The sequence below is a fragment of the Miniopterus natalensis genome, chromosome 20 (genome assembly GCF_054644295.1).
Source record: "Miniopterus natalensis isolate mMinNat1 chromosome 20, mMinNat1.hap1, whole genome shotgun sequence".
Taxonomy (NCBI): Eukaryota; Metazoa; Chordata; class Mammalia; order Chiroptera; family Miniopteridae; genus Miniopterus; species Miniopterus natalensis.
Genome location: NC_142100.1, coordinates 3,538,552 through 3,547,298, shown reverse-complemented (window position 1 = coordinate 3,547,298; position 8,747 = coordinate 3,538,552). Strand labels below are relative to the sequence as shown.

The 8,747-nt window shown below is 39.3% G+C and overlaps 1 protein-coding gene across 1 annotated transcript; it reads left to right on the top strand.

Annotated features, from left to right (window-relative positions):
• Window positions 1–7,222: 7,222 nt before the first annotated feature.
• Window positions 7,223–8,158, top strand: OR4D5 (olfactory receptor family 4 subfamily D member 5). Its single transcript, XM_016217462.2, is given in 3 exon segments — window positions 7,223–8,050; window positions 8,052–8,115; window positions 8,118–8,158. Coding segments are annotated over 3 exon segments (933 nt in total).
• The last annotated feature ends 589 nt before the right edge of the window (window positions 8,159–8,747 follow it).

Genomic DNA, 8,747 nt, shown 5'->3' with positions numbered 1-8,747 from the left:
TTATGTGGAATTTCATACAACTAACTCATCCACATGTGGCAGATGCAGAATCCTTCTCAGCATCCTTGCCGAGTGCGCACCAGAGAAGGGAGCTCAGGGCGTTGTTTGCTGTCTCCTCCCACCTTCGCGGTTCCTGGAATATTAGTCTTTCCGTTTAAGCTTTTGCTAAATGGTCTTGCATGCTCCAAATCACTGGATTAATGGTGACTTGAATTATTTTTAAAGTTACCCATCCTTTTCTATATACACTAAAGCTTTTTGTCTTGTATGAATTTTTTTCCTAAGAGGATGAACGATGTTTTTTCATGAGCTTATTTGCCTTAGAGACTTAGAGGAGAATAACCTGGGGATATGGGTCCAAAAAGCTGATTGATAATATTGTTATAAAACACTTTTTATCCTGAGCTACTTAGTCACGGTTACAAAGTAAGAGAAAGTGCCAAGCAGCCCTATCAGCGGCTCCTTGGGGATTTCCTCAGATACTTTGTTTTATCCACTTAAAAATCTATGAAGCAGCTCAACATAGAAAACTTCTATGCCCTGTGAGTGACTGCTGCAGTAGACAATATTCCCAGCCATAAACGTGCTGGAGTTTCAGACACCACCCTGCTCTGTATCAGCATCGGTTTTTTAAAAAGTTTTAAAGTTCCTGATGGTTCCGGCACATTCCTGGCCTTCTCCTTCCCGGCCTTTCCCTGTTCAGCAGGCGCAGCGCAGCTCTGCGAGTCCATCTCCCGCGCATCTCCGCCGCAGCTCGCCCTGCGCCGCCAGTTTTCTCTGATACCTGTGTGGATATATTGTTTCCGACAATATTTTCTTTAGACATTCTCCTCTTAACTGCAAACACTGTGACTTTTTATGCACATCGGTGTGCCTCTCGCTGGGGACAGGGATGGCGCGGCTGCCCTGCTGGGAGCGCGCCCCTGTCCTCCCAGCTCCCACTTTCAAAGTCACTGTTCCTTGGTTTATGGTAAAACTCCCGCAAGACTCATCCTATACAACCTTGTAAGTTTTCTTTTTCTCTGCCGTTTCTTTCCTGAGTTTCAAAAAGTAAACAACTGCCATAGTGTTCAAAAAAAAAAAAAAGGAAGCTGATGGAGGAGGGTATTTCTTTTTTTATATAATTTTTATTGAATTTGAAAACATGAAAATCACTCAGACACACTTAGTAGAGGCTTTTTCAGTGCTTCATGGTCTACTTCACTGTAACAATTACTGTCATTGCAGGGAACCTTAATGTCTGTAAACAGCTGATAAAAAGACTAACAGTTGAATTTCTTAATCTTACTTCCAATGCATATCACCTGCATTTCTCTTAAGCATCAACTTTGTTATTACAACCTGGATTTTTTTGAACATATAATGAAAAATTTTATTTTTTTCTGAATAGGTTTTATTAAATTGCCTTCATGTCTTTCATTATTTTGTAATTATATAATTTTTTTTTAATTTTTATATTCTATAATATTCTGTACTAGTTTCAGGTGTACAGCACTGTGGTTAGATAATCATATACTTTACAGTGTTCCCCCCAATATTTGCAGTACCCAACTGGCACCATATATGGTTATTACAATATTACTGACAGCATTCCCTATGCTGTGCTTTACATCCCTGTGACTGTTTCGTAATGACCAAATCTGTCCTTCTCAATTCCTGCAGCTTTCCACCCAGTCCCCAAACACCCCTCCCCTCTATGAGCCTGTTTTGTTTGTTTATTTTGTTCATTAGATCCCACATATAAATACAATCATACGGTAGTTGTCTTTCTCTGAGTGACATTTCTCTTGGCGTAAAACCCTCGAGGTCCATCCATGCTGTCGCAAATGGTAATAATTACATTCTTTTGTACGACAAATAATATCCCACTGTATATATGTACCACTGATTTTTTATCCACTTGTCTATTGATGGGTGTTGGGTTGTGCCCATATCTTGGCCATTGAAAATAACACTGAATGAACAGAAGAGTGAGCATGTCCTTTTGAATTAGTGTTTTGGGTTTCTTTGGATATACATCCAGGAGTGAAATCACTGGGTCATAAGGCAGTTCCATTGTTATTTGTTGTGTTTTTTTATCTTTACCTGAGGACATTTTCCCCCTTGCTTTTCAGAGAGAATGGAGGAGAGAGAGATTGATGTGATGAGTGCCTCCTGCACACGCCCTGACCAGGGCCGGGGATTGAGCCTGCAGTTTAGATACCCCCAGGGCCGGGGATTGAGCCTGCAGTTGAGATATCCCCAGGGCCGGGGATTGAGCCTGCAGTTGAGATACCCCCAGGGCCGGGGATTGAGCCTGCAGTTGAGATACCCCCAGGGCCGGGGATTGAGCCTGCAGTTGAGATACCCCCAGGGAAGGGTCCCTTCGCTGGAATCAAACCCGGGACCCTTCAGTCCACAGCCGAACACTCTAATCACTGAGCCAAACTGGCCAGGGCCATGGTTAGTTTTTTGAGGACCCTTCATAGTGCTTTCCACAGTGTCTGCACCAATCTGCTTTCCCACCAGCAGTGCACAAGGGTTCCCTTTTCTTTTCTTTCCTTTTCTTTTTTAAAATTGTTGGGAGTATTACAGATGTCCTTCACTTACCCCCCACCCCCTTTGTCTCCCTCCATCCAGCCCCCACCCCACCCCAGGACTTCACCACATTGTTGTCTGTGTCCATGGGCTGTGCATAGGTGCACATATGTTCCTTGGTTAAACAGTTCCAGTCCTCTCCCCGCTGAGGTCTGCCAGCCTGTTCCACGTAGCCATGCCTCTGGTTTATACTGACCATTAGATTTTACATGTGAGTGAGATCATGTGATGTTTTTCTTTCTCTGACTGCCTTATTTCACTTAGCATATTAACCTCCAGGCCCATCCCTGCTGTCCCAAAGGGTAAGAGTTCCTCATTTTCACAGCTGCATAGTGTTCCATGGTGTAAATATCCCACAGCTTTTCTGTCCACTCACCTACTCATGGGCACTTGGGCTGTTTTCAGATCTCAGCTGCTGTAAATTGTCCTGCTATGAACATCGGGGTGCATATGTTCTTTCTGATGGGTGTGTCAGCATTCTTAGGATATATTCGCAGAAGTGGGATCACTGGGTCAAATGGCAGTTCCATTTTTAATTTTTTGAAGAAACTCCATACTATTTTCTATGGTGGCTGCACAAATCTCCGTTTCCACCAACAGTGAACTAGGGCTCCCCTTTCTCCACACCCTCGCCAGCACTTGTTGTTTGTTGATTTATTGATGGAGCCATTCTGACAGGTGTGAGATGATATCTCATTGTGGTTTTAATTTGCATTTCCATTGATTCATGACTGAGCTTTTTTTCATATGTCTCTCAACCATCTGTATGTCCTCTTTGGAAAAGTGTCTATTCAGGTCTTCTGCCCATTTTTTAATTGGATTGTTTTTCTTCCTTTTGTTGAGTTATAAGCACTTTATATATTTTGGGGATCAACTCCTTACCAGATGTGTGATGGCAAATATGTTCTTCCATACAGTGGGTTCCTTTTTCACTTTGATGGTGGTTTCTTTTGCTGTGCAGAAGCTTTTATTTTGATGCAGTCCCATTTGTTTATTTTTTCCTTTGTTTCTTTTGCCCTAGGAGATGTATTGGCAAACATATTGCTATGAGAGATGTGAGATTTTGCTGCTTATATTTTCTTCTTGGATTTTTATTGTTTCATGACTTAGTATTTTCTTAAAATCCTTTGCATTTCTCTGGTGTCAGTTATTACTTCAGTTCTTTCATTTTTAATTTTATTTATGTTGGTCCTCTCTCTTTGTTTCTTAATGAGTCTTGCTGAAGGTTTATCAATATTTTTTTTTATCTTTTCCCAGAAACAGCTCTTGATTTCACTTATCTTTTGTATTTTATTTTAGACTCTATGTCATTTATTTCCACCCTGATCTTTATTATTACTTTCCTTCTATTCACTCTCGGCTTTTCTTGTTGTTCTCCTTCTAATTATGTTAGTTGTAGGGTTAGACTGTTTATTGCAGCTTTTTCTTATTTCTTGATGTAGACCTGTACGGCTATGAACTTCCCTGTCAGGATGCCTTCTCTGTGTCCCATAGATGTTTTATTGTTCTGTGCTCATTTTCATTTGTTTCCAGGTAGTTTTAGATTTCTTCCTTCATCTCCTTGGTAACTCATTCATTGTTTAATAACATGCTATTTAGCCTCCATGTGTTTAAATGTTTTGATTTTTCCTGTTGCAGTTCATTTCTAGTTTTATGCCACTGTGATCTGAGAAGATGCTTGATAAGATTTAAATCTTCTTGAACTTGTAAAGATTTATTTTGTGCCCTAACATGTGGTCTGTCTTTGAGAATGTCCCATGTGCACTTGGGAAGAATGTATATTCTGCAGCTTTGTGGTAAAATGTCCTTTAAATATCAATTAAGTCCACCTGGTTTATTGTCTCATTTAAGGTTGCTGTTTCCTTTTGATTTTTTGTCTGGAATTTTTGGCCAGTGATGTCAGGGGAGTGTTAAAGTTTTCTACTATGACTGTATTCTGTCAATCTCTCCCTTAAAGTCCTCCAGGAGTATTATATTTTGGTCCTCCTCTATCTGGTGCATATATGTTTACAAGGATTATTTCCTCTTGTTGGGGTGATTTTATTAGTATTATATAGTGACCTTCTTTGTCTCTTGTTTTGGCCTTTATATTAAAGTATATTTTGTCAGATATAGGTATTGCTACTGCAATCTTTTTTTGTTGGCTTCCATTTGCATGGTAATTTTTTCCCATCTACTCACTTTTAGCCTGTGTGAGTCTTTTGTTCTGAGGTGGGTCTCTTGTAGACAGCATACATATGGGTCATGTTTTCTTATGCACTCAGCTAGCCTATGCCATGTGATTGGAACATTTAATCCTTTTACATTTACAGTTATTATCAATAGCTACTATTTATTGCCATTTTTATTCTATACGGCTATGTTCCTCTCTCTATATTTCTTCTTACGGTAATCTCTTTAGCATTTCTTACAATGCCAGTTTGGTGGTAATGAACTCCTTTAACTTTTTTTTAGTCTGAGAAGCTCTTTATTTTGCCTTCAATTTTAAATTGATAGCCTTGCTAGATGGAGTAGTCTTGGTTTCAAGTCCTTGCTTTTAATTACTTTGAATACTTCATGTCAATCCCTTTTGGCCTGAATTGTTTCTGTTGAAAAATCAGCTGACAGCCTTTTAAGAACTCCCTTTTAGGTAACTGATTGTCTCTCTCTTTTTGCCTTTAGGATTATCTCCTTTACTTTAACCTTTGCCATTTTAATTATGGGTTTGTTTTGATTGGGACTCTGTGATTCCTGAACTTGTGTCACTTTTTTCTTCACCAAGTTAGGAAAGTTTTCTGTCATTATCTCTTCAAACAGGTTTTCTATCCTTTACTCACTTTCTTCTCCTCCTGGTACCTCTATGATGTGGATATTGTTACATTTCATGTTGTCCCAAAATTCTCTTGAACTATCCTCATTTTTAAAAATTCTTTTTGTTTTTGTTGCTCTGATTGGTTGTTTTTCTCTACCTTGTCTTGCAAATTGCTGATTTGATCTTCTGCTTCATCCAGCCTACTTTTAATTTCTTCCAGTGTATTCTTGATATCAGATATGATATTATTTATTTCCAACTGGTTCTGATTCATGGTTTCTTTCTCCTTTTTCATGCTGATGTATTTCCCACTTAGTTTTCTTGTAGTTCCCATTAAGTTACTTTTAGTTCTCACTAAATTCCTTGAACATCCTTATAACCACTACTTTGATCTTCATTTTTGACAAATTGTTTACCTCTATTTCATTTAGCTCTTTTTATGAAGATTCCTCCTTTTCTTTCATTTTGGGGTTATTTATTTGTATCCCAATTTAGCTGACCCTTTGTGTTTGTTTCTATGTATTAGATAGAACTTCTATAACTCCCAGTCTTCATTTGGTGGCTTTTTGTAGTAAGCATCCTGTGGGACTCAGTGGTGCCATCTCCTTGGTCTCCTGAACTGGATGCTCTTGGAATGTCCCTTATGCGAGTTATTTAGATGCTCCTATTGTAACTGTGTCTGGATTGTTGTTGTCCCATTTGTGGGTGGGAGCTCCCCTCATGTTGGCTGACTGTGCTACTCAGCCCCAAGCACATCATGTGAACTGTTGTACAGGTGCTGAGAAAGAGTGTTTGCTGAAACCTCTTTCTTTCCCCTTCCTCATTTTCTGGTCTTCTGCCTCAGGAAAGAAGAGTCTTTAGCATTAAATGCTCCACAGTGTGACCTTCACTTCATCTTTCAAGTTCTGCATTCAAACAAAATGGCCTAGTTAGTGATTTTTAAGCTTCAGTTAATACTTAAGGCTTACCTTTTTCTGCTTCTCATGTGAATAAAAATTATTCTTTGGATAATGTCCCCGAAATTAACATTGATACTTAAACTTTTTAGTGGTGGTATGATATTCTAATTTCCCTTTTCTTTATTTCCCTGGGGACTATAGTTTCTCAGAGCTATAATATAAGAAGCTTTCTTTTCCATGTTTTATTATATAACTTTAGACAAGCAGTAGTTCTTCATTACCCTTATGCAGTGCAGGAAAAGTACTGTTTGGTTCCCTTTATCATAAATGTAGCATCATCTTAGGGCTGAAAACAAAGCTCTAAGGTAGTAATATCTCAGAATTCAGCTAAATATTTTCCCAGGGGTATAATGTAGAGCTTGCATAGTTGTTGTTTTGGGATATAAAAGAGATCTATCATCCAATGAAAATTCTGTTTAAATATCTAGCATGTGGGGATTTCTCAGGTTTTCTTTAAAAGGCTACATACAGTTATAAGATATTAAACTATAGGAGACTTTGCAGATGTTTTGGCTAATTTATATCATAGATGAGGGAAGTGGGGCTTCTAGTATTTCAGAAGATTGTTTCTGTCATTTATGGGAGAATTAAAATGTTCAGTTTTGCAATCTTTCTTCTATAGGCCACTTCTCAATTTTGAAAGCTGATTATTTTTGATTCTCATAAATTGTAAGTAGTAACAGTGCCATCCTTAGTTTTATGTTTTTGGTGTTTGATTACACCAAATACTTAGTGTTCTATAGAACCACTTGCAACATTTTTTTTCTTATGTAAACGAGATAGGGGAGAATTCCCCAGAGTGGACAGAGGAAATCATTTCCAAGAAGTTTGTGGCTTGCATGATGAATATGTCCATTTTCCCCAGAAGGTTCATTTATCAGGTCATACCATGCAGATGAATCCAGAAAATTATCCTCAGGTGACAGGGTTTTCTCTCTTGGGGCTCTCTTAGGTAAGAGAAATTTGGTTCGTCTTCTTTGTTGTCTTTTCTGTTGTGTATTTCATGACTGTAACTGGAAATCTCATTGTGGCCATAGTGACCTCTTACCCATACCTGGACACAACCATGTACTTTCTCTTGGGAAATCTTTCTTTCCTGGGCTTTTGCTACTGTTTCATTATGGCACCTAAAATGTTGGCTGACTTGCTCTCAGGCAACCTCATCATTTCCTTTGTTGGCTGCCTGACTCAACTCTTCTTCCATTTCATTGAAAGCATTAAGATCTTCCTGCTGAGTTTCATGGCATATGACCACTATGTTGCCATTTCCCAGCCCCTGCACTACACACTTATTATGAATAGAGTGATCTGTGGGCTCCTCATGGCAGCTTCCTGGTTGGGGAGCTTCATCCACTCCACTGTAGAGGGTGAAATGACTATTCAGCTACCATTCTGTGGGCTGGACAAACTGGACTTTTACTGTGATTTGCCTCAGCTGATCAGATTGGCCTGCACAGATATCTTTGTCTTAGAGCTTCTGATGGTGTCTAACAATGGCTTGGTGACCCTGACGTGTCTCCTGGTGCTCCTGGGATACTACATAGCACTGCTAGTCATGCTCCAAAGCCACTCATGGGAGGGTCTCAGGAAAGCCCTATCCACCTGTGCCTCCCATATTGCTGTGGTGACCTTAATCTTTCTGCCTTGCATCTACATCTATGCAAGGCCATTTAGTATATTCCTCATGGATAAGGTGGTTTCTGTGCTATCCACAGAATGGTCACCCCATGCTGAATCCTGCTATCTATACCCTGAGAAACAAAGACATGACTATGGCCATGGAGAAGCTGTGAGGAAGCAAAAGAACCTTCTGGGTCCCCTGGAGCTCTGACCCCCAGATAGGCAAAGGTGGTACCTGAGGACCTAAAAAATGCTTCAATGTACTAACCTGCTTGAGAGGACTCACAAAGTAGCTAAAACCACTTGTCCACAGCTTCTCTATTGTTCTTACCCTCAGTCAACTTCTGGTGATCTAAACTTTTAACAAAGCTATGAAATAGAATGAGTATCCTAGAACTTCTCCCAAGAGCCTCCTAGAGACAAAGTTTCAAGTGCTATACAGAAATGATGTTTGGCTCAGAGAGCACTTTCCTATATGAGCCTGATAGTTGGTCCTGCTGAAAAACTTCCAAATGCAGTATGCATGAAGCTGATACATCTGGTGTTTCTTTTCTGATATGCCTTCTTTGATACAAAACACATCTGAGAAACTCAAAACAATTATAAACGTCTTGGAGACAGGAGGGACCTGGAGGTTTAAGTAAATATCATATGCTGATTTCTGATTTCAGAAGGCTGATTGAATTTAATGTCAATAAAGAGAAAATAAATTATCTTGGTCAAATTACTTTTCCCCTCATCATTTCTTAAGGCCCTATCATTATTATCTAAATAATATTTAAGAGCTTACTATGTGACAG